The sequence below is a fragment of the Melospiza georgiana genome, chromosome 1 (assembly GCF_028018845.1).
Source record: "Melospiza georgiana isolate bMelGeo1 chromosome 1, bMelGeo1.pri, whole genome shotgun sequence".
In the NCBI taxonomy this organism is placed as follows: Eukaryota; Metazoa; Chordata; class Aves; order Passeriformes; family Passerellidae; genus Melospiza; species Melospiza georgiana.
The window spans coordinates 127,572,111-127,597,279 of NC_080430.1; the positions used below are offsets into that span (position 1 = coordinate 127,572,111).

General features: G+C 35.7%; 1 protein-coding gene across 5 annotated transcripts in view; it reads left to right on the forward strand.

The window, feature by feature from the left end:
• The window catches only part of RALYL (RALY RNA binding protein like), a 368,275-nt gene that overhangs the window by 289,128 nt on the left and 53,978 nt on the right, over positions 1 to 25,169 (forward strand). For all 5 annotated transcript variants that reach the window (XM_058042361.1, XM_058042353.1, XM_058042378.1 and 2 more), the window contains 2 exons: positions 6,485 to 6,560; positions 24,456 to 24,488. In XM_058042361.1, coding sequence (XP_057898344.1) covers positions 6,485 to 6,560; positions 24,456 to 24,488 — 109 coding nt within the window. The remainder of the gene's footprint in view (positions 1 to 6,484; positions 6,561 to 24,455; positions 24,489 to 25,169) is intronic.

Sequence of the window (25,169 nt, forward strand, 5' to 3'; positions counted from 1 at the left end):
CCCAGGGGGACTCCTGCCACATCACAGTAATTCCTCTGCAGAGATTCAAGCACCAGAAGAGAAGCAGTTTTTAGGGTCTTGGCCACAGATCCTTTAATCACAGTGGAGTCCATGGACAGTCAGTCCGAGGGCAGGAATAAGTATTCTCCCCTTCCCCTGGCAGAAGAGATGCTTCTCCCTAGACATGGACATGGATCACTGCTGATGGCACAACCAATAGTGCCAGGAAGTGTGGCCCAGGTTGTGGTGTTACTTGGGGTGGGAGGTGCAGGGACAGCAGCAAACACACAAAAACCAAGGCAGACCAAAGCTCCCCCTCAGCTATGATGTACATTGGCATCCATTCTGGAGCTGAGACTGCTGTCTCCAGGGCCCTGAAGGAATGATGTGTGATGGGCATACAGACAGGACAGGATTTCCCCTTCTAGTTGTCGCCTGTCCTCACACCAACCCAATTCCCTGGGGAACAGAAAAAAAATCCTGCAAGACAACTCCTGACACTTTTGCCACTGAATGGTTTTAAGAATGATAGCTTATATAATCCTCTAGCCTCATTTCATTTTAGCAGTATTTAATGAAAGAAGAAATGGTTTAACAAAGCAATTTCATGTACTATTCAACAAGCAGTTCTTTCTGTATGAAGCATTAACAATAGCTGTCATCTGTGTACAAAAAAAGGCTTCCAATTATTTCAACGCCAAGAGAAAATCCAAATACTGAGAGTCCCACAAGAATTTTTAATACCATTATGGAAAAGGAAAAGTTGTGACCCTGAGCTCCATTTAACATTTTACTAGCCTTGAGAATCAATTTGAGCTTGTGTTCAATTTTCTGGAAAGTTTCGTCTTTACAGCTGTACAATTTGAGCACATAATGGAAGAGAACAGAGAGCTGTCCTTTCCTCTCTGCTTTTTTCACATGCTAGAGATGGGGGAAAGGGAGGAGATGACATGTAATCAATGGAACATATAAAGAAGAAAGTTTATGATATAAAAAATGTCATATGACTTCTTTAAAATTTTGTTAGCAGGCAGCAGAGAAATTTATAAAACTAGTAGATGAAAGAGTATAAAAGAAAGATAGATTAGCCTTGGCTTTTCTGGTGTACAGTTATGCTATAAACCATATGGCTACAAGCTTTCTCTAAATTGCGTTTACCTCTTGGTCTTTTTCTTCTATCCCAAATACTTTTTGTCATCTGAAAGAGGAGAAAATGCATCCTGGTCTCTCTCCATCAATACCTCCCTCTGTATATGGACTGTACATTCACTATGTGAATTCCTTCTTATAGCCTAATTTAAATTACCATCTCTTCCATTAAATATTGGTCTATTTCCATCTTATCTGTAAATACACAATGATACATTTTTTTTAATCAAAAATTTAAGTAAAATAAGTGTAGAATTGTTCAAGGAATGTCTCCATTTCTGTAACCATTCACAAGAATGTGTGGAGGAACATCTGATGAAACATGTCTTAGAAAATCACCTTTTGAGTTCTAAAGGTACTTGGAGTTTTCTTGGCTCCAGGTTTTGGTTTCCAGTCTTTCTAACATGGAGCCCACACTCAGAAGTCATATAATTAATATTAAATTTTAGGTACTCATTATAGATATGTGGATCTGTTCCCTTTCATGGGGTGAAGTTCCTGCAGTAGTTTCTAGATCATATCCATTCTCTACCTGTATCTGGAAATTGCATAGGACAGTACTTGTAAACTGAGGCTAAAAGTCATGGAAAGAAACAATTTAACAATTTAACACAACAGATAAAAGAGTACTAGTGCCTTGAAAGGGCTCCACTTAATTTTAGATTAGATGTAGCCCGAGACATGGGCTCTAGATTGTCAGCAGAAAGCTTCAAAATCCCTGTTTTCATTACTTGAGTTAGTGCCTCTTGAAGCTTCCTCTTATGGCATTTGTTTTTGTGAAAAAAAAATTATTTTGGTTTTGTTTTTTCTTTTAAATAACACTTTTTAAAAAATCTAAAGGGTAAGAATTCTAGGGTATGAATGCTTTTTAAGTAGCATTGCTTGCACTTACAAAGCCTGTTTTAAGTCAGTTGTTGTCTTCAGGACCAGATTCTCAGATTACTTTGCTAGGGAATCTGGGAGCAAAGCACAAGGACAAGCAGATACTGCTTCTCCCAAAGTGGGATGTTCATGTCTGGAGGACGTAGGCTGTCAATAGTAGGAAATGGTGATAGGAGAAATATAGATCGTGCTGTGTTGAGTTGTCTTTTCAGACAATTTTATGTAGCCTCTCAATACAATGAGTGGCCTTCTAAAATGGTAATCATGCTCTTTTTTCAATTATTTTTATGTTTTGTCATTATCCACTAAGCATTTTCAGTACAATTCCAAATAAAAATATGCTGAAAATCAGATCTATTCTGCTGATGACACACAACCTTGAATGAAATCTAAATCTCATTCTTTGACTAAGCTCTGCCATGATAACTGGAAAGTATAGAACTAAGAATTAATTTCTTTTCACAAAGAATGTAATTTCATTTGATTCTGAAAACACATAAGACCAGGATGCTGCATTACAATGTGTTGCTTTCTGCATATTCATTTTTATATTTGTAGTGTTTCCATAGTATTTTGAATTTCAGTAATGAATTTATCTTGGTATTGATATCTAAGCGATCATTTCTAGTATAAAAGCCAAGAAAACAATGTCCCTGGGCTGCTCCATTCCCACATAGGGAAGGTGCCTGTGCCTTCTCTTCTCCAGGCTGAACAACCCCAGCTCTCTCAGCCTGTCTTCATGGGGGAGGTTCTCCATCCCTCTGACCATCCTGATGGTCCTTCCCTACTTGCTTAGAAAGGCCCACATCCTTACTCTGGGAGCCCCAGAGCTGTTCACAGTGCTTTGAGAGCAGAGCAGAGGGGCAGAATCCCCTCCCTTGCCCGCTGGCCACGCTGCTTTTGATGAAGCCCAGGTTACAGCTGGCTTTCTGGGCTGCAAACACACCTTACCTGGTCACATCAAGCTTCTCATCTTCACCCCCTAATCCTGTTCTTAATCTATTCTCCCCCCAGCCTGTGTTAGTGCTTGGGATTGCCCACAGCCAGGTTCAGGACCTTGAACTTGGCCTTGTTGAACTTCATAGGGTTTACAAGGGTCCACTTCCCATGCCTATTAAGGTTTCTCTAGATGTCATCCCTCGCCTCCAGTGTCCACATAGCTTGGTGTCATTGGCAAACCTGCTGAGGGTGCACTCAATGCCACGGTCTGTGTTGCCTAGAAAGATGTTAAACTGCCCCAGTCCCAATACTGATCCCCAAGGAATGCCACTCATCAGTGGTCTTCAGTAGAAAATCTACCAAATTAATACATTTTTGAGCATGACCATGAGCCATTTCTATATCCATCAGGTGCCAATTAATCAAATCTATGCCTCCCCAGAAGAAATGTGAATGTCTGGGTCCTTTGTGAAGGAAGTTGTCTGGTACATATTCATGTACAAGTGTAGTAGCTAATTTGACAGCTTTAGGAGTGATATGTTTCTGCATTCCTTGGGGTGGAATCATTAGTACAGGTAAATCTCTGTGCTGCTGACAGCAAATTTATTTGACACAGAGTTTATGATCTAGTAGATGTAAATGTCTGCTGTGAAACCAATGATGGATGAAGGGAGAGAACAGCTTATCTCACAAGATTTCCAGTTGGGATAGAAATAATCTATCTTGAGAAATGTTGACAAGTTCACTTCTAATCTTAGTTAGAAAATTGAGGCTGGAAAAGATAGTGCTGAAAAAATAATGGGGTGAAAATCTTTTCTAACTTTTCAAAGCATTTCCTACATCCATTCTTAACTTGCTACAAAGTGCTTAGGGAGTTGCAGAGCTATTCAATCCCTTTCATATTAACAGAAAAGCCCCATGTGCCCAGCTTTTCTAAGAACTATTTCCTGTGCTAAAGAGAATTTTTGGCTATTACTATCTGTATAATGGAGTTCACTGTTTAGAGATTTATTTAAATGCAAGGGAATCTTAAGTGATTCTGAACAGCTTTGCCACTGTGCCTCTTACAGTGTCACCTTTCTGACATTTTTGATGGAAATAAAGAGAACACATAACTAACAGCCCTTAGCCTTCTACACTACTCAATTTTTTTTAAAAGTGGGTTTTGTAGAGCTGCAAGTGTAGGTCTATAAGAATAGTCATCAAGATAGCATTGATCTGTCCTAGGACAATATGAAAAAGTTTTTAAAAACTGTAAATAAGGGTTTAAGGAGAAGAACATTTAAGATGTAACTCTGAAACGGTAGCAGATAGACAAAAAATATGTGAAGATTATGTTATTCTGAAGAGGGTACCATAGCCTCAGATATTTCCCAAGAGCAGATTATAATTCTACTTTTTATCCTTAAAATCATTCCAACTTGTAGTAGGAGATGATGAAAGCCAACACAGTCAATGACCTTAAAATGACATATAAAAATAGTATGAAAAGGTCTAATTATTGCAAAGGTCACAGGATAAAAATTTTATTCCAATTCTGTTGTTTCCAGCAACTGATGGAAATGCAACAGAGCTATCAGAATTCCTCAGTGGTTCTCAGAAATGCTTGGTATTTACTTTGCTGATTCAACATATTAGAATTTATATATCTTGCAATAAGGGCATCATAGCTGAACTCACAATAAAAATGGAAGACAAAAATAATGTATATTTAATAAATCACTTGCTAAAATTTAGGGAAGGAAAGAATTTCAAGGAGGCATGAAATTTGCTTACAAATATTTCTCCAATTTCAGAGAGGTAGATGAAACAAGAAAATTATTATTTTATGAAAAAATATGATTTAATGTATTACAGCTCCTACAGAAGAAACTGCAGTCAGACTTAATACCAAAATATTTTATATAGGAAAATTTTACTTAAGTATTGTATATTATATATTTCTACATAAAAGCATTTTATATCAGATTCTTTTATAATTTTAAATACATGTTGCTGAGCTCAAAATACCAAAACTAAGTGCAAATTTTTAAAAATTCTTTTAAATATTTGAAGTTTGAAATTTCTATCGGCAAAATATTTTCTGTCAAAAAGAAGTCTAAAGGACATGCATTTTCAATAATTCTAATTATTAAGATAGGTCAGATTGGGAGTTTTTTATTAATTTTGCGTGAAGTAAAAATATCCAGTCAATAAGTCTCAGGCTTTTACTGCATCTTTTGAGGTCAAAAATAATAAATAAAAATGTTTGAGCCTTTAGCATCGCTGCTAAAACACTGAACTGTGTTTATCCCTACTCCTACACCTTATCTTTCTACATCTCTCTCCACCACAGTCAATTTCAGGGTGAAATAGACTTTTCAGGTAAAAACAGACTTCACTGAAAAAATGTGTTTTCTTGCAAGTCTCAACCACCACGTGATTCCACATTTAATAGGATATGATGTTCTGTCACAGCAATTTTACACTGAAATAATTCTGATGATTTTCTTATTCTTTTTATATATTATTGAAGCTGAGAAGAGATTTTGCTGCAGCATCCCTCAAACTGCATGAAGTTTGTTTCCTAAACAAAAGTTTCACCTTATCCATATGATTCAGTGTAAAGTCGATTTTGCAACATTTAATCAGAATGGAGGAGCTTTTTAATATAGGTTTGTTTTTATGCAGACAGCTTCCTAAGCTCCAGAAGGTATTCTCCTCAGAAGGGTCTCTGCTTCTTTCTCCATATATAACATATAGCAATCATAATGAGACATCTATCTCTTGCTATGTCTTTGAGTATGATTCCAATGAAAAGACAAATTTGAGAACAAAAATACTGTCTATAGAAACTATATATCTCTATAGAAGCTATATATCTATATATCCATATCAAGCTTATATCTATGTAAGGTCGACTTTCTTTTATATTTCAAGCATAAATTTACAGGTAGAATATAAGTGAACCTTCAAAGTGTTCACAAGATTTCTGATCTTGTTGAGAAGAATAAGTATCTGCTTAAGAGAAAACATTTGCAAACCAGATTTTCTCATTCTCCAAGGAGTGATGCATTTGGGATGGGAAATAGATACTTTCTGAGTGGATGATAGAGTAGCAGTTAAAGATCAGTGTGCATTTATTGAGATCCTAAAAGGGAGCTCTCCAGAACAGTTGCAGTCCTCCTCAACAGATTTTGATTTGAGATCATAGTTTATTCCATCATCTAAGTTACCATCCAAATTTTCTGTATTAGAAATACATTATTTGCTTTGCTAAGTAGAAACTCTTGTGTTTAAAAAATTTAATCTCTCTCTATTAACAATAACCGATATTTTTGCCTAAATTTCTCATGCATTACAGTAAAAATCTTTCTGAAAGTTTTACAGCATCAGTTCAGAAGAGGTAAAAACTAGACCAGTGTTTTAGTTATGCTGTCCATTTTTACTGCCCATTACTCATTTTCAGTGACTTGAAGGTGCCTTTGCAAACTTCCAGATGCTTGACTTACTGATATCAAATGTTTGTTTTCAGATATCAACATGGCAGGAGAACCAAAACCATACAGACCAAAACCTGGCAACAAGCGGCCACTTTCAGCACTTTACAGGCAAGTGAGATTTCACCTTAACTTATTCCAATACAATTTTTATCTGAAAGATTATGGTAACCTAAAATGTATCTACCAATAAATATTGAAGTGTGCAATATTTACCAAAATTATGATGAAATTTAAGTACTTATTAATGCTCCCATTCCTACTACTGTTATCAATAATTTTCATTTTTTCTTAATTGAGTATAATTTCAACTTTTAGTCCTTATGATTCGTTGCTTGGCTCTGGCCTCATTTTTGTGACTTTTTTATTTGCAATGATCAGAGCAAAAAAATTGGTTTCTCACAGATTTTTCTGTCAGGGGTGAGAACCAAGTTTTGATAAAAACTGAATTTCTTCCTTGACTGTTCAGGAGGGCATTGATAGTGTCTTTCTCATATTCCCAGGTGCCTTTTGTCATAGAGCATTTACAAACTTGAGGAAACATCCACTTTTTTTTCAAAATCAATTATGTTTAGTGAAGCATTACAGATTGTTAGGGCTACCATGCCCACAGGTATTTCTGGTCAATAAACCTTACATCTCATAAAAGTAGTAGAGAATTTATGCTGCAGATCCATGGAAGGAATTAGGACTGATTCATACTGTAGCTGAAATGTAGGTAGGCTGGCTCTGAGACCAACACCTCAGGAGTGAAATCAGACACACTTGAGCAGTACTTTCTCATGCCTTGTCTGGTCTGAAAGCTTCAGATGGAAATTCGAGGGTGGCATCTCAGAATAAGACAGCCAGAAGCATTTTAGTTCTGAGCCTCCATGCTATATAGAAGAGATTTGAAGTTTTATCATATAGCTGTCCTCAGCTGAAGTGACAGAAATATTATTTTTGGAGAAGAGAATCCCTGTTTCATCATTACTCTCTGCTGCAAACTACTAAACTCTGTAGGTGTTCCTGGTAACCTTGGTCTACTCTGTCCCTGTTCCAGTATTTCAAAAGATTTTGAAAGATGTTCTGTGATTTCTGGCGTTTATATTCATTTCTACCTCTGAGCTTTTGAAGGTTTTCTCATAAATACTTGCTCTACAGAAAAGATAGGGATAAGAGAGACCTATGGAAAGTTCTAAAGGAATTTTAAAGAGGAAAAGTATCTTAGATTGTGTCCTTTCATGGATGTAGTGCAAACTCCTTCTCTAGAAGATCATGAGGCTTTTAAGAGCAGCTAAGAGAATCCTTCCATTTCTCCCTTCATCCTAATTTTCCCTCTGCTCTGACCTTGTAAGACCCCACCTGGAGTACAGTGTCCTGATCTGGAGTACTGAGCACAAGAAAGGACTTGCTGGTGGCTTATAAAATAGAATACCTTTTCACATGGGCAGGTAGTGATAGGATAAAGGAGGAACAATTTTCAACTAAAAAAGGAGGGATTGAGATTAGATTTTAGGAAGATATTGTACACTCAAAGGATAGTGAGCACTGGAACAGATTGCCCAGGGTAGTTGTGGGTGTCCCATTGTAAATATTCAGGGCCAGGCTGGATGGAGTCCTGAGCAATCTTATCTGGTGGATGGCATCCCTGCCCATGGTGTGATGGTTGTATCTAGATGATCTTTAAGGTTCCTCCCAATCGTCTCTATCATTCTATGGTGTGGTCCCTTCCAACAGAAACCATTATATGATTGTATGATAACAAGGAACATTTATTATCCCAGTGTCGCTTAATCTATTATGTGAGATCAGTGACTAATAAAGTTTTGGCAACACTGAGAACATTTATTTATTTCAGAACACTGTAACTGGGTCTGACTAGGATAGAGTTAACTTTCTTCATAGAATCCTCTAAGTGTTTTGGATTTGTTGCTAAAACACACCAATGTTTTGACTGTTGCTAAACAGTTCTTGCACAGCCTCATGATTTTCTCATTTTCCTATTCTGCCAATTAATAGGCTTGGTGTGGGCAAGAAGTTATGAAGAAATATATCTGAGACAGCTGACCCAACCTGGCCAGAAGGATATTCTCTCATTTCGTCAGAAATAAAAATTGGGAAGGTTTTTCTTCCAAAGCAGCTGTTAGCTGGAGATCGCCTGGATAGCTTATGGGAGGTGGAAAGTAATGCAAAGGCAATCACTTGGATTTTTTTTTCCCTTCCCCTTTTACACTGCAAATATCTCAATCCTAAATTAGGATTTTTACCTTTTGATCTCTCCTTCATCCTGATAGGGGACAATGGTGGGGGAGTGAGTCAGTGACTATGTGGGTGCTTAGCTGCTGGCCAGGATCCACCCACAAGACTGAGACAGATAAGAGGGAAGTAGTTACAGTAGATTTGATTTGCTCTACGAAAGTCATTGGTTAAAAAATTTATTTGTCACAAAATAGTCACTGTTAAAAGGAAGGACTGTAAGTAGAACGAGAATAATGGATTTCAGAAAGGACAGAATTAAATGAGCTCAGAGATCTGGTGAGTAGAAAGATTCTTGGAAAGAAAATTGAGGGACAAAGGAAGTGCAGAAAATCTTGCACTGAATGTGCTTAAAGTAGAACAGAAAATTCTCCCAAAGCAGAAAAAAATCTAAAGAATAATATGACAGCATCGACTTTCTCTAACATTCTAAAAATTGAAAAGGAATTGTACAAAATGTGGAATCAAAATGCCATGACTGGAAGTAGAAAAGAAGAGCAGAGTCATCCTACAGGATGTCAGAAAGGTTAAAGTAAAGAATTGTACAAAGAACAAAGGTAACAAAAATTTGTCATTAGAGTAACATCCTCTGATTTTGGTTAGGAGGAAAAGAGAACAGATGATGCAGAAAAGACTTCTTTTACTTCATCAAAATGGTTAGCTGACCAGCTATTAAAGAAAATAACTTTTTACCAGAGGGTATGCAATAAAAAATTGTCTAATCAATGTTTGACTAAGTGAATTTGATGGAAATGATCTGATAACATTCACAGTAGTGTGTTCAAAGGACTAGCTGAATCTATGTGTGGACTATTAGGGATTCTTTCCAAAAACTTATGGAGGTCTTGTAAGGTAAAGAAACAGTGGGTATGGGAAGGTGTTATGCCTATTTTTTAGAAGAACAGGTTCAGAAAATTATTACATGAGACCAGCTTTGATTCTAAGAAATGTACTAAAACACATTATTAGAAATCACTTTATCAAGACCAAGAAATTAATAAATTGGTTAAAAAGTCAGGAGCATATTATGCTGAAGCAATATAGCTTCCTTATTTGACAAGACAGTAAATTTAATGTAGAAAGAGATGTGCTATAAAGTCATTGTCATGGTTTAGCAAAGACACTCCCAATTTAGTACCCTCTGAGACTCTCCCAAATGAGATTCCACTTGCTCGCTCACACACCTTTCCTTCCCCCTTCCTGCTCCAGGGATAGAGTCGAGAACTGGAGGCACAAAGGGGTGAAAATTGCAGAGACAAGAACAATTTACTGCAAACAGCAATGAGATAAAAAAAAAAAAAAAAAAAAAAAAAAAAAAAAGAACAGTAACAGCAAAAATATTAATAACAAAAGGTATAAGACAAAAACTATTTACACAGAAAGCCCATGGCCAGTACCAACTAATTTTTCCACACCACACCACACCACCCCACACCACACCACACCACACCACCCCACCCCACCCCGCACCACACCACACCACACCACCCCACACCACACCACCCCACACCACACCACACCACACCACACCACACCACACCACACCACACTTTCTCCCACCTGGAAAAGGAATGCCTTTCTTTCCAGAAATCAGAAAAAAATTCCTTTTCCTCTGCCCCTGGCAGTGGTGTAAAATGTTATTCAACAATATTTGGGTGATGGCCAGGCCTTCTCAGCAGAGCACACAGCAGCCCACAGCTGTGGGGTTCAAGCAGTCCGATCCAGCAGCTGGGACCACAGACGCACACACACCACCACTCCTGGCTGCCGTAAAAAAATAACTCTGCCCTGGACAAAACTAGGACAGTCGTTTAAACAAAGTTTGACACTTACTTTTCAGTCTTCATAAGCACGTTCAGGAAAATTGCCTAGAAGAATCTGTCTTAAGGTAGACAGCCAATGGAAACCAGCGACTGTGTACACACAGTATTAAGGATAATAACTGTTAACTTTTCAGTTTCCTTTGTTAATGATTTTTAATGGTATTTTTCATATGTGAGACAATGTAAAGAACAATTTTAAGAAAAGTAAGCGGGAGTGCTGCACAGGCTGGCAGGATTTTATTTACTTTGAAGTACTTGAGACTTCGAAAGTGTTCAAAGAACTTTGCATTTCTGAAAAGAAGTTTGTATCACTTTTATAGGTGGATATACACATAAGTCATTAATACAGAGAAACTGATGTCTATGATGTGCTATATCCTCATAATTTGCTTGTGTGGCCAAGTCATTAGAATCATTTTTTCCTGTAATGGCATAATCCTCTTTAATAGCTCAAGATCTACATTCCTTTATTTTAACTTTTCTAGTTTTATAATCTGTGTGAAAAAAACCTCATTTAATCTTACCTATGCGAAATTTAGCATGAACATAAATGTGAGACACAAACTTTTTTTAGGTGGAAGACAGATATAACTAAATAATAAAAGGACTTCCATGTTTTGTTTAGGTCTTAAAAATTTTTTGCGAACATTTAGTCTTTGCTTCAGAAAGCTGTTAAACACATTAATAATTTTAAGCATGCTCATTGAATATCTTAAAATGTACTTAGAGTAGTGCTCGGGAATCAGTTAAATTCTAACATAGCTGTAAACTCCATCATCATCCATCCTAATTTGCATTGCATTGAGGGGGACATAAATCTCAGAAGATTCAAAATTGTTCTGAATTTTCTTTTTAGCACTCCACTTCTGCAGAAAATCACACGCTTAAAAAAATATGCATCTTAAAATTGCTTTGCATCTCATTGTATTGGTCTAGCCTCCAGCAAAAATTAATTGAACCAGTGGCACACCTTAGGATCTTTGAAACACAAGGTGAAGATTAAAGGTGCTGAACGCAAATGTGTTAAAGCACTCTTTGGAGGCAATGTTTTGGTAAAATAAAACATCACAGTTTGTCTTTTTAATTAAGTTGTGTTTTGATCAGTATTTCACTAAAGCAACTCTGTGTCACCATATGAAAGCCCATTTACTGTTTTTTTCCTGTGTCTATTGTCCAGTATACCAAAGCAGAATCAACCTTAAGTAGTCTAATGGACTGTTATTCTGCTTCTCTTCATCATAAAATGCTTTAATTATTTGTTGTTCATTTCAGTCCACTACCACATTATATGGCATATTAAATACACACCTGAAAGCTTTTTCTCCATTTCAGAAGCCTTTGTTTCACTTTCTGACTCTGGAGGCTGTTGATGGTGTGCAACCATTCCCAGCTGCTCAAGGAGTGGCCCTCCCTCAGAGCATGGAGCACATCCTCTCCCTATGGCTGGCATCCTGGGAGCTGGCTAAAAGCCTTATCTGGCACCCCTCTGGTAGTAACAAGGTTGAGAGGGCTTGAGAAGGATGACAAGGGCACCTACTTTTGAGTCTTTTGAAAAAACAAAACCAGTATGCTAAAGGCTGACCATAACGGTGCCATTTTTATTGCAATAAAAATTGAGCACAATTACTGCAGAGTCTCCTCTGCATGAGGTGGTGGTGGGAATCTGCTGGAGATCACACTGGGGAAGGGGAAGTCAAAACTAGTGTGGTGGTACTTGTACAACTGAGAGTGCAGGGTCCCATATCACATCCAAGTCTCCTTTCTGAGAAATCCCCAGGGTCAAAGTGATATTTGTACAATGTGGCAAAGCAGGGCACTAGGATTTGGAGGAGAAATGGAAAGGCAAGTTGCTGGGCACTGCCAGGATATCTACTAAATCTCTCTGCTCTACGCAATTTAACATTATAGTTGACTAGAAACTTTTCCAATACTGTTTTATCCAAGACAAGTAATCCCTATGTGGATTATTTTCATCCTTGCCAAACTTCAAGCTTCTTTAGAGTGCCACAAGCAAAACTGGCAGGCCCCAGTGTCACATCTTGAAGACTCAGTGAGGAGTTATTCCATCCCCAGACCTCCAGTATTCCTATTGCTGTCTGGGAATGAAGCTGTCTAGCCTAAGATCCATCCTGCTGAGGCACACCCTGGAGTGAGACAATTAACAGAATGGATTTAGTGAATAGATTAAGAAAGCCAGGAAAACCTGAAGTGAAATACCTTCTCACTGTGTTGGCTTGGCTGTAACCAGAACCAGCCTCTGGTGTCGAGTTCCCACAGCACTGCCCAGATGCAGCACACGGTGACCCTGCAAAGGCTTCCCTCCAGGACAAGGTTTTTCCCAGCTGTTCTCTGAAATTTCTGGTGTACAGTTCAGCACTCTCTGAGAGGTGTTAGATAGCACAATGATTTCCCATTACCAATCACTTTGTCATGTAATGCAATTGAAATGTATATTTAACATGCCTGATTTAACTTACTACTAATTATCTACATTAAACAGCCTTTACTTTGCAATTTCATAATTTCCATGGCCTCTGAAACAAATTATTTTATTTAAATAGCTCATATAAGTATACTGGAAAAGGATATTCTTTTATTTACATGATATGGTTATTTTTTATGTCAGTGGGGTTTTTTTGACACAAATATTTTATCAATTTCCTCTGCACATTTTACTTTTATAATCTCAAACACAAAACTGATTAAATTATGTGGCACACCTTGCATTTCCTCAGCCTTATAGCAGAAGCTGAAAGAATTGCTTGCAGTCCTTCTCTACTTGCCCTCGGCTTCTTAAGTTTATTGTAAATATAGTTTATAGAGTTTGGTGTGGTCTGGTTTGCCTCAGAGCCATCCATCATTTTGAGTTGCTTTTCTGAGCACTTCTGAGCACCCTTCATTTCAGGAAAAAGTGTGAAAAGGACACTGATGAGCAACTTGATTTTATCTTCTAGTATAGGAATCTTCTTGAGGTCATTCCTCCCTCAAAAACATTACTATAAACTCAACAAGTTCAGCAACAAACAAGAATTACCATTCTATTAGAATACTGCAGGATTTTGCATCATTACTGCAATTTTGTGCAACTGATAGTGTATTATCAATCTTTTTAAACCTGTCATATAATACAAGTTACTGCAGGTATAATTGTCTTTCTTAATTCAATACTGTCCTAGATTTCCAACATTTTTCTTTATATTTTCTTTTTCTAAATGAACTTGTGTGTCCATCATTGTTACTGATCTACAAGAGATTAAAGACACAGAAAACAGAAAACAAACCTTATAAAGTATTTTCTGACACTTTAGACTTACATTAAATTGTGGTTACAACTCCTACATTATTCTATACGCTGAATAAAAAAATATGCTTATTGAGCATAATTTTTCTATGACTACGTTACATTAACACAATATAGTGTGATATTTCTTTTGAATCAAAGTGATTCTTTTTCTACAGAAATGTATCTTCCTGATGCTTTTGATTATTTTTCTTTATGAGAAAAGTTATTTTATTTCAGTACAGTGGAATGGGCTTAAGATAAATGTTGTTCTGCAGCTCTTCTCTTGACAAAAGATTTAGCTTCCATAAAAAATCCCCACATTTCTAGATATGTTTAAATAGAGAGTTTTAAGTCCAGCAGGATATTATTTACATTCATTTTATCAAAGAATGCTGCCGGTGGTCACATTTGAAACAGTCATTACTGTACAGAAAAAATATAATTTAGTTTCAAATTTTTACTTGAACAGTACAAATTTTGCTTGTGTTTGAGAATTTAAACAGTATTCTCAATTACATTAAAAATCTTAAAAGGTACAAATACAAAGCAACAGCAGACCCAGTGATTCAATTTGAAACTTTGTTTGTTTTCTTTCAATAAAAAACCTCCATGTCAAATAACTAATATCACAGGAATATTTTTTTTTAATCTGCTGATGGAAAACAGCACATGCAAGTCTTCATTTCAAAATTATGGTGGTGTAATTGCAATCAGTTTTATCCCATAGATGTTTAAAACAGTACATGTGCTCAGAGGGGCTGGGAAGGGCAGACAAAGGTTTAGGTTTGCCCTTTCACATGATTCAGAGTATGATTGTGCAGCACTTCATGGCTTTAGAGAGGGGGGAAAATGAGGGAGAGAAAGATATTTCAGATCCTTAGCAACAGGAATACCTTTTGCTTCTGTTTATTTTGAAATAAATCACAGATAAATAAAAATACCAAAATATATAAAATGCAACTGGCATCTTGATTTCTGTGTTCAATCATATTATTCCTAACCTGTGGTGTAAATCCAATAATAACTAGGACAATGAAACTTTTTTTTTTTTTTTAATCTTCCTATTCACTATTTTACGAATACTGCTAACGCCCCTTAAGAAGGGACTAGGGCAGGTTTTGCCTCTCAGATCATCATTACATGATAAATCATACTTTTTGCTCATGTTTCTTTGCTTTTGCTCACCATCAGTTTTTAAAGGGTGGCATTGACACAGATCCATTTGGAAGTAGGTCCTGTGTAAAGACTAGCACTTGTCTTTGTAAAAATCTTCCCTCAAGTTATCCCTTAGATTTACACAGTATTTCATCAGGGTTTTTTTCCTCTTTTAAGAGGATGTGACTCCAGCTTATACGCATCTGCACAGGAGCTGCATCCTTCTTCCCATCTCAGTACTCTTCTTCTTGCATAAGGTGATATATGGTATCACATGAATGATCTTGTGTTCTGCCACAAAAGCCCAGACATCATAATCACATTCATGCTCAGAGATTAGCAAATTTGGAGAATAAGCTTTTCACTTATTATTGTTGGGGTTTTTTCCTGGTGTTTAATTTTCTTTCTTATTTTTTTACTTCTGCTATGAAACCTGATGCAATATACTATAGATAAAGTATCTAACTGTAAACTTATCTTTTTTTTTCTTTCATGGTTTTTAATCACTGTTTATACCACAGAAGAACAGAAAACATATACACTATCTTCTGCTGGCATTGAAATGATTGACTCCTTTCTTATTCAATTGAAATGATTATGACTCCTTTCTTATCCAAAAATTTTGGCTGCTAATACAAATGAGAAAACTTTGGCCTATAAATCAAAAAGTAAATTCCTAAAAGATCCAGAGTATTGATGGGTTTGCCTGCAGGCAAACAGAATCAGTAGTTTTAGTCACACATTTGCTTTAAATCTTGACAACCTGAGGCCTATTCCTATCCCTTATTGCAATGTGAGATTTCTACCCTTTATTACCACATGGATTCTTGCATTGAATATAAGAAATAATCACTTTTGACTCAACATGTTGTCTTCTATATGAAGATGATGTCTTCTGTAGGTGTTCTGCTGCATTTCAGTTAGGATAAAAAGCCTAGTGCCTCCAACATATTAAAAAATCAGAAACTGACAACATGGTATTTTTCTACATTTGAGTTTTAGTGAAAAAGGCATCATGGAAACAGTATCAAGAGTTGCAGACACTGCTGTTCAGAAACTGTCCTATTAAGTCTTATGCTCATGACAGAGAATAGAGAAGGGCCTGCCTGGGCATTGCAAATGAAGAGAGGAATTCTTAATTTTCAGGAATTTGGTAAACCCTTAATTGCTGCAGTAATCAGAGGTGCAGAACGCTGTACTTCAGAGAACCACTTAGTGGACTTGCAATTAGGCATTGGTTCTCACATAATGTAACACCTCTAATTATATAGAAGGCTGTAATTTGGTCTGGGAGATGCTGGTGTACTGCAAGGGCACCATTTAAGTGGCTTACAGAGAGCAACAGAAATATGACGCTGGGTTCTAAATTTAGTACTCTGTGAATAATAAGGAAGGTTGGATAAGCGAGACACTATAACACATTTTAAAGTCTTATGAATTATATTAGAAGAAGAAATTTAAAGTATACTTAATTGGAAAGAAAATGGATTGCTAAGTAAAATTACAAATAGCATAGAAGGCTGTGTGAAACACAGAGAGTCAATATCAATATATTTTCATGCAGTGAATTATAAAAATAAAATTATCATTAAGCTTTATTTTTCGGTGAGGTCTGTTAGTCTTGGACGTACTGTCTGAAAATATATTATCCACCCTACCAGAACTGATACTTAGTGCTGTTGATTCATAATGTCAAATGTAATTTTGTTTTTTAAAGTATAGGGTACAAATTGCATGCCTTTTTGGTGTTGCATGCCACCATTTCCAAAACTTCTAGGAAAAGCATTGACTATTTTATTGAAAAGTAAAAAATGTATTCATAATCATATGTGATTTGAGTCCTAAAAAATTACCTTTTTCTAATACTTATTGTCATAAAAATGTATGTTGCATTTTTCAGTTTTGCATGAGTGAGGTTGTTCTAGGAAGCAGCATGACAAACATGAATCTTACATTGTTACGGAAGTGACCCTCCTGTAACTGCTTTAAAGTGTTAGTCCTGTCATTGAGGGGAAAAGGATATTAAGCCTCTACCCTTGGGATACCCAAAGGCAATGCCTGCATTAACCTTCATCTATTTGTGACTGCAAATAGCCATGCAGCAAAGTAGTATTGATTGTGTGCATTAGATCAGTCAACACTGTTTTGTTCAACCCACCCTGAAGAAGACATTCTAGATGGTTTTAGATCAGAACATATTGACCTGAGTGTTCTTACTCTGCTTTACAGCAGAAGAGGGTCAGGTGAAATCAACTTCATGTAAAGAATGATTAAACCTGTAAGGAAGAGATGTCTAAGGCACACTACTTAGAACATTACATTTTTCTCAAAATTCTGTCTTTTGTTTGGAGTGTAGATTTTTGCAAAATTTAGCAAGTAGTAAAAATCATGGGAAAAAGCAAAGAAAAATTGACAGCAGCATGGAGTTGTTTTCATGCTTCAGGTTTGTTTCTTTTGCTTTCTTTAACAAAGGTACTAAATTGAGCACATTTTTAGTTTGGGAAACTTGCAAGGATCTCACTATGAATCCAAGTTTGAATTGCTTCATGACTGGAAATATCATACAGTGATGTATGGGTTAAACACAGTTTAGCTTATAACTCTGTTTGGCTACAGAAGACTTCTCTTGGGTGGCATGGGAGGAAACTGGAATCCATTATTACCTAAGAAGGTTTTCAAATGCAGTCTGGATCAATTTCACTCCAAATCACAATTTAGTTTTCCTCAGACATACTACCAGGATTTAGTCAACTGTGAGAATCCATGCCACAGTTCATGTTATCTTTGCAAGTTTTGGATTCATAAAAAATGATGCAGCAAAATCTAACCTGTAAAATCAGATAGGATAAAGCTTTTAAATTACTTAGAGCTTTTAGGTTTCCCTCTCTTCTTGCTGCCTAAAATTTAGACCACCCATTTAAGAATATTATGGGAAACTACTTCATTTTTTCCTTTAGTTCCCTTGAGTTCTCCTTGTTACTCTTTCCTACTACATCCCCAAAACCCTTCCATCCTGTGTTATAACAGTAATGCATTCAGTATCCACTATGACAATGTACATTTCTATTGGTATATCAAAACCAACTTTTGCATATGCTGGTTTAAGTCTCATCCTAGCCTCCTGCTGCTGTGAAAGTTAGCCCAGGGAAGAGGCAATCTCTCTAAAGCACTTCCTCCCTATACATAAAGATACCTTTTATTCAGTTTTTCAACTGTCAAGCTTCAAAGATAACCCCAAACATTATTAATTACCTTTTACTAACAAGTGGTGAAAAGGTTCCTATCCTAGCTACCCATGGGGTAAAAAAATCCTAGTGACTCCTGAAACTTGTACTCATGACAAGAATTTCATGTTTATAAAAGATGTAAGATGCATATTTTTCTAGGAAACTAGCTCAATTTGGTCATCTGCTATGTACATCTGATACATCTGGTACATATGCTACACATCAGTGCAGGCTGACATCAGGTATTATCGACAGCATCCTGTGCTAAGTGTTCCCTCAAAATCTTTTCCTACAGATAGTGCTATGGCACCACCCTGTCCTGGGGTTAGGAGTTCAGTAGAACTGGTTAACCCCAGGACAGGGTAAATGCATAAAATGCACTGCACAAAATGCATAAAATGCACTACAACAATAGTCAGTGGTTTTTGCAGCGTTGTTTAAAAATATAATGGAATTTAATTTAATTTAATTTAATTAATTAAACAAACCTTGCACATATTTTCTGGTTTCCAGACATATATATATATTTACATATATATATATACTGGGCCAAAATTCCATTTCTTTCACTTCAAAACACTGAAAAGACTAAAAGCCCCTTCATCTTGCAGCATGTTAAATGCAGAGTAAGTGCATGAATGCAAACCAAACCCTAAGGTGAGCAGAAGCATTCCTAGACAGAAAATCAAGCTGTCTTATGGGGACAAACTATAATTTCAGTTTTCTCTGTCACAAAAAATTAAGCTGCATAAGATCCATATCACCTACAGATGTCTTGGGAAGTTAGTTTCTTCTGGGTACAATTTTTTCCTCATGGACTTGGAGAAAATCTGGTGCTTCAATAAGTGATCTAAGTTATTCTCAATCTTATATAATTAACCAAGTCAAGAAAGTCACAAAATATTATTAAAAAATGTATCTTTTTAAATCAGTCAGAATGTGTAATGTGTTGTGATAGTTTCAAAAGGGACTAAATATGTATTATACATCTATTGAGGATTATGTATAGATCTGCATAGAGAGAGGCTGGTAGCCAAAGGGATAATCCTGTTTGATAATCTGTTTATCCCTAGAGTGCTTACTAGTGTAGTAGCTTTCTTATTGAATAAATTCTTCAGTAATTAGTAAAATTTAGTTTTAGTACACTTGAATATTTCAGTTGTGAACTTTGATTAACCATGATCTGAGACTAGAAGAGAAGAAGCATGTGCTGATTAAAGGACGCTTTTCAACGAGCTCTGAGAAAAGACGTTTTAATACATCCCCATAACTAGGAGTCTCTTGTTACTCAGTTCTTCCTCTTTTAAAAATTTTTTGCAATACCCAGTTAGTTGTCCGTCATTTCATATATGTATAAAACAGTTTTTGTTCTCAAATTCTAACTCTGCTTTTCTGTTTTAAATTTCATCACATTGAATTAATACTAATTCTTCAATTTATAAAAAAAAATCCTATTTTAATTCTCTTCACTGGACGATTAAAAAACAGCTTTTTGGTACCTATTTTACATGCAGTAACATCTTTGTTAAAATGCTTTATGCACACCAATATTAAATGAATCATAACACTGAGTGTTGCTATTATTTAATGCGGCTCTCTTTCCTATTGACATAATTCTTTGTTCATGGTCATGCTGGGGAGACAGATTTTATTTTCTCAGCTTGATTATGAGAATCTCATATCAGGCAATATCAAGAGCTTTAAAAATGACACTAAGTCTTAGCTATCATCTGTCTTATCATTTATCCACCAAGCATCAAAGGAATCAGTTTGCATTGAGAAATGACAGTTTGAGCTCATAGTATGTTAGCTTCCACCCATGGCTTAAGTGATGTATTTTATTTTGTGCTAGAATCTTTATATTTCAATAAATAACAGAAGCACCTAGGTCTGTCAAATACAAATTCTTGAGGTACTGCAAAAACTAATACATAGTATATGACATTATGCAATGTTCATGAAAACAACAGCTGGTTGTTGTTGCTTTTCTAATCTGAGTTATCAATTGCAATGTCAACCACCAGATGGGAGCAGAACTTATTGAAGTTGTTAGGGTCAATTGTAAAAATTGACATAAACATTTAAATTATTCTTCCATTCTCTCTGCTCCTGAAACACTTCTGATAAATTAGATCTACTATACAGACATTCTACTATTTATTTGTTCCATAATATGACAGAGTTTCTTGATAAAAATTGTCAACATTTATAAAGATGTTTATGGAAGCTTCAAAAGACAAAATTAGTTTCTTATTCTATTCTATTTGACAATAGTTACTGACAATATCCAGGAAAATTATCCTGGATTGAAATTAAGTCACAGAAACCAGAAAGGAAGGATGACCCAGTGTGCATCAGCAATTGTTCTTTCAGACTCAATGGATAGCAGAAGTTATATGAAATTATATTTCTTCTGTAAATTGAGACATGCTTTTATTAGGCTTGCTTGCATTGAATAGAAATATCTGGAGGTTGCAAAATTTATAATGCACATGCTTAAAAATAATTAAATGACAAAATATAGCACTACTTAAAAAGTTCTGAAGAAAGATGGTTTTTGATCACTTCAAATCACAAACTCAACATTCAGAGAAAAATGCATCCATGTTTGATTATGTGAATGGAAACTTGTTTCTTTTGAAAGGTCCCTTGAGTTGTTCTCATCATTTTAAAATTTAATGCATTGAAAAACAGGGTGAGCCATAAATCTGAATATTCTTTCACTATGCATATTTCTGCTAAATCTTTGGTCCTGCTAACTCTTTGGTTCCTAAAGCTGCACAATGCAAAAAAGACATACTTTGCAGGTAAATAAGTCAGCCACATCAGTTAGTCTAAATGCACACTAACACTCTACTGAAGTCCAAATTGCTTTACAGTTGTCCTGACTTTCCTATGTGGCTTGAATAAAAATGTTCCCAACTCCCTTGAAAACTGCAGTCACTATTAATGCATTTTACAGTCAAATAGAAAATGTGTGATGTCGGCTACACAGTCGGCTAATCCTCCTCAGGAATTTTGATAAGAAGGTTGTAACCTAAAATGATGACTCATCCGAAAAAATATTAATTACTGACCCCTTTCTCTGATTCAGGGCAGATGGTTTTGTTTTTTCAAAAAGTCAGAATAAGAATCCTAACAAATTCATTAAATTACATGTGTTTTTCCTACTAAGTGCCTAAAGATGAAATTATATGACAGCCACAAGGAAGAATATATTGATTGGTAATTAATTACCTTGGAGAATCCTTGGCTAAAATCCATTTGCCTGTGTACTGCATTTATATTGTTAGAAATGTTATTCACTTTGTCCTGTACACAGTTTTGGGAAGGAGAGGAGAGGATTCTTTAACAAGCAATTATATAGATTTATGTATCTTGGGTCAGGCCTCAAATGCAGAAAAATTCTTGCCTGTAATCTTAATATGAGAATTATGCAAGAATGTAGAATTTACTTTGGGCTCTGTCATTCCATGATTTGTTTACAAGTCAAAGAGGAATTTACACACCCTTAGCCTAGTAACATTTCCCTGTATGTTTGTCTGTAAACCTTGAAAATTTGTCCATCTGAATGTTCAGTCCATGTCAAAGATGGAATTTAGATAATTGCCATTCATATAAGAAACCTTTGCAGCAAAGAAAATAATGAAGTGCACAATTGGGCTATTTAGACTTGTAAGATGTCTCTCAGGGTGCAAGGGGAATAACACTAAATGGGAAATTTGTAGGGTTCTTATTTTAAACACAGTGTGACAGGACTGTAGCATGTCAATGGGTAGTAATCAATTGCCTATGCCTGTTCATTTTACAGTGACTGGTTTTAATTGAGCAACTGACACAGTGCAAAAATTCTTTTTCCTCCTGAAAAACTTATCTATTATATGTATATAAGGAAAATCTTAGCTGAAAATCAAAGTGGAGCACCACCTCAGTCTGCCATGTACCAGTCATGCTACTGATCAGTCTCCCTCCCTCCTATTCAAACTGGTATACGGCCTTGGCATATTGACAAACTCATCTTTTCTGATGGGAAAACCATTTCAGGAAAGAAATAAAATATCTCAATCTCTTCTGCTTCACTACCACTCCTACATAATTAAAACATGATTCCCTTTGTTTACTGTCTACTTAGTATTTCTTGGACCCAAAAGTATATTTTTGCAAAGACATCTGCTTTAAGATTTTTCCTGGAGGTGTATGACAGCCTTTCTCAAAACTTATCAGAATTAGTCTTTTTGCAATATCATCTTTAATTTTTGAAGAATTCCTCAAAACTCTGGAAAAGTCAGTATACATGAGGTTGAAAAGAAAGGTTAAAAGTTTGATTGACAAATGTCACAAGTAAAGATTATATAAGATGTTATTTCATATTGTGTTGCAGTTTTAAACCTTTATATTAATTTGCCATATACTGAATTACCAAACCAAAGGCCCACAGATAATTGTGTTCCTTTACTATGAGGAACACTTGAACTAATTAAAAGTAATTCAGCAAATTATCTAAAACCATTTAGTCAAATACAGAGAGAGGTCAAACCTAGGGCAGCACTATTTAAATCAAATTGAATTCCAGCTAGAGAACAGACTTCAAATAGATTTTTAATTGCAGTATTTTGTCCACGGGGCATTCTATCACACACACTTTGTTTTCAAGTAAAATCCACCAGAATATCCCCCATCAGGGCAGTGCTATTGATTACAGAATTTCTGTATTATGAAGTATGTAAGTATGTTCTAGGGCTTTCATTCTTTGGTCATCTTGCCTACCGTTAATCTCTCCAGCCAAACACTGAGTGCTTCCCCGGACTGATTCATTTCACTAAGCAGGAAAAGAGGAAACCAAAACATGACAGCAGTGCACAGAGCCTGCAGGAGAAGGGTGAAACCCTCCACGAAGGGCTCTGTCATTTTATTGCTCTCTGTCAGCACTGCGTGAGCACAGAGAATTGCAAAGCTCAGATTTTCTTGGGACTGCCCCAACCACAAGGACATGCAGCTTTGGGCCTCTACTGTGCTTCCAGTTATACGCAAAGCCATCAGTGTTTCCTCTTCTATTCCTCTAGTTCCATGTGGATTTCAACCCCAGATAGAAAGGGAATGGTGAGCTATAATCATTAGGACAACAGAAAAGGGACTGTGTTTTCAATGTTTTGGATTTTAGATGGTGGTAATAATTAAACTGGTCTATTAGTTTGTGAGTTTTTTGCACAAAACCTTTGTTGGATGAATAATAACTGCAACAGTATTCAGTTTTTTTACAAAGAGGACTTTCATGAAACTTTTTCCTTAAAATATTTATTATTTAAAGTACCTTTGTTTACAACTAATGATAATTGTTCGAAATTAATTATATTTCAAATATTTTATTGTAGATCTAAATTGGCTTCAGATTCATAAATTAAATGCTCAGTTCCATACATGATATGATTTGCTGCATTAGAAGGCTACAAAGAGGCTACAAAGAGATTTTAATGACCCGGGTGTTTATTTTCCCCTCTTTCTAACACAGTATATTCCACGGGAATTATCACAACAGAACATTTTTGCACATCACACCACCACTTAAAATTACTCAGTTGCAAATGTGCTTTAAACATGTTTATAAAGGATCCTAAAATCACATATTAATGGTCTTATCAAGCAGCTGATATCAGAAAAATCACTGAAGCCAGAACACTCCAAAAGAAAAAGGGCAGCCAGTTGCAGCCCCAGCAGCCACATCAGGGAGTGGGAGAGCACTTTGAACCACTGAGTTTAGAACTGAGCATGATTCTGGATCCACCAAAATAGTGACACCCAGACCCAGTACAAGGCCAACTCTGGCAAACAGGACAGAAGCTCTCATAAGGATAAGGTGATCGTGTCATACGAGCATAGGATGCTGGAAAACAAAAAAAAAAAAAAAAAAAAAAAAAAAAGGCAGCAAAAAGAGCAAATTATTTCTTGTTCATTCTACACATTCCATTCAAATATCTACACAAATCATCTCAATCTGTGAAATTCAATGGGCCTAGATGTGCTACTTCATAAATATTTGATTTCTAGATCAAAGTTCCATTGGGTAAATGGGATTTTTTCCAAGTTAAGTGGAAACTAAAGTGGAATACTAAAAGCGCCTACTAAAATGCTAAAATGAATCAGGCTCTTCTATTGGGCCTGATTGCTAAATTGTGCAATTAAATAAACTTGACATTGAGAACAGCTGTTTTAAATTCATTGCATAATTGTTTTTAAATACAATAAATACCTATATTTAAAACTTTTGTTATTTACTTGACAGACTTGAATCAAAGGAGCCTTTCCTGTCCGTTGGGTAAGTAAGAATATGTATATTTTCATGGATGTTTATGTATTTAACAACCATACAATATAATTTACGAGATTATATTAAGCATAGACATCCTATTTCAACATGATGGTTATTTATTTTACTTAAGCTTATAAAATGCAGTTTTCAGTTAATAAAGTGAGAAGCCATGGATATTTTCCTTCTCAAAAAGAAACTAAGTATGTTTTGCCTTTATTGATTAAACAAAACTTACACTAAAATACATATAGGAGTTAAAAGTTGCATTAAAAGGTAGCTGGTTTATTCATTTATTTTCACTGACTTTATTCAGAAACCATTCTAAATATCATCTATATCACTTGTCTAAACCATGAAAAAGTAATTGATAATGTCCTTTAAAAAATTGTGATACTTCAATAACAGAAAAAAAATTTATGAAATAGAAAAAAATCCATTTTAGCCTGATTATAAATCACTGCACTGATTTGCATATTTCAGCCATAGCCTTCATAGTGTCAGAGTCACTTAAACAGTTATATGTTCTCTATTTTAAAATGATAACTCATCATACCAAAAAAAATGTTTTAAAAGGTGCCATATTCTAAAACATATTATTCTTCTAGAAAATGTAGACTAATGTATGTATTAGCAGTAATTATCTGTATTTTACTTCTGAGTCTGAATTTCACTTTTCATGCACAATTT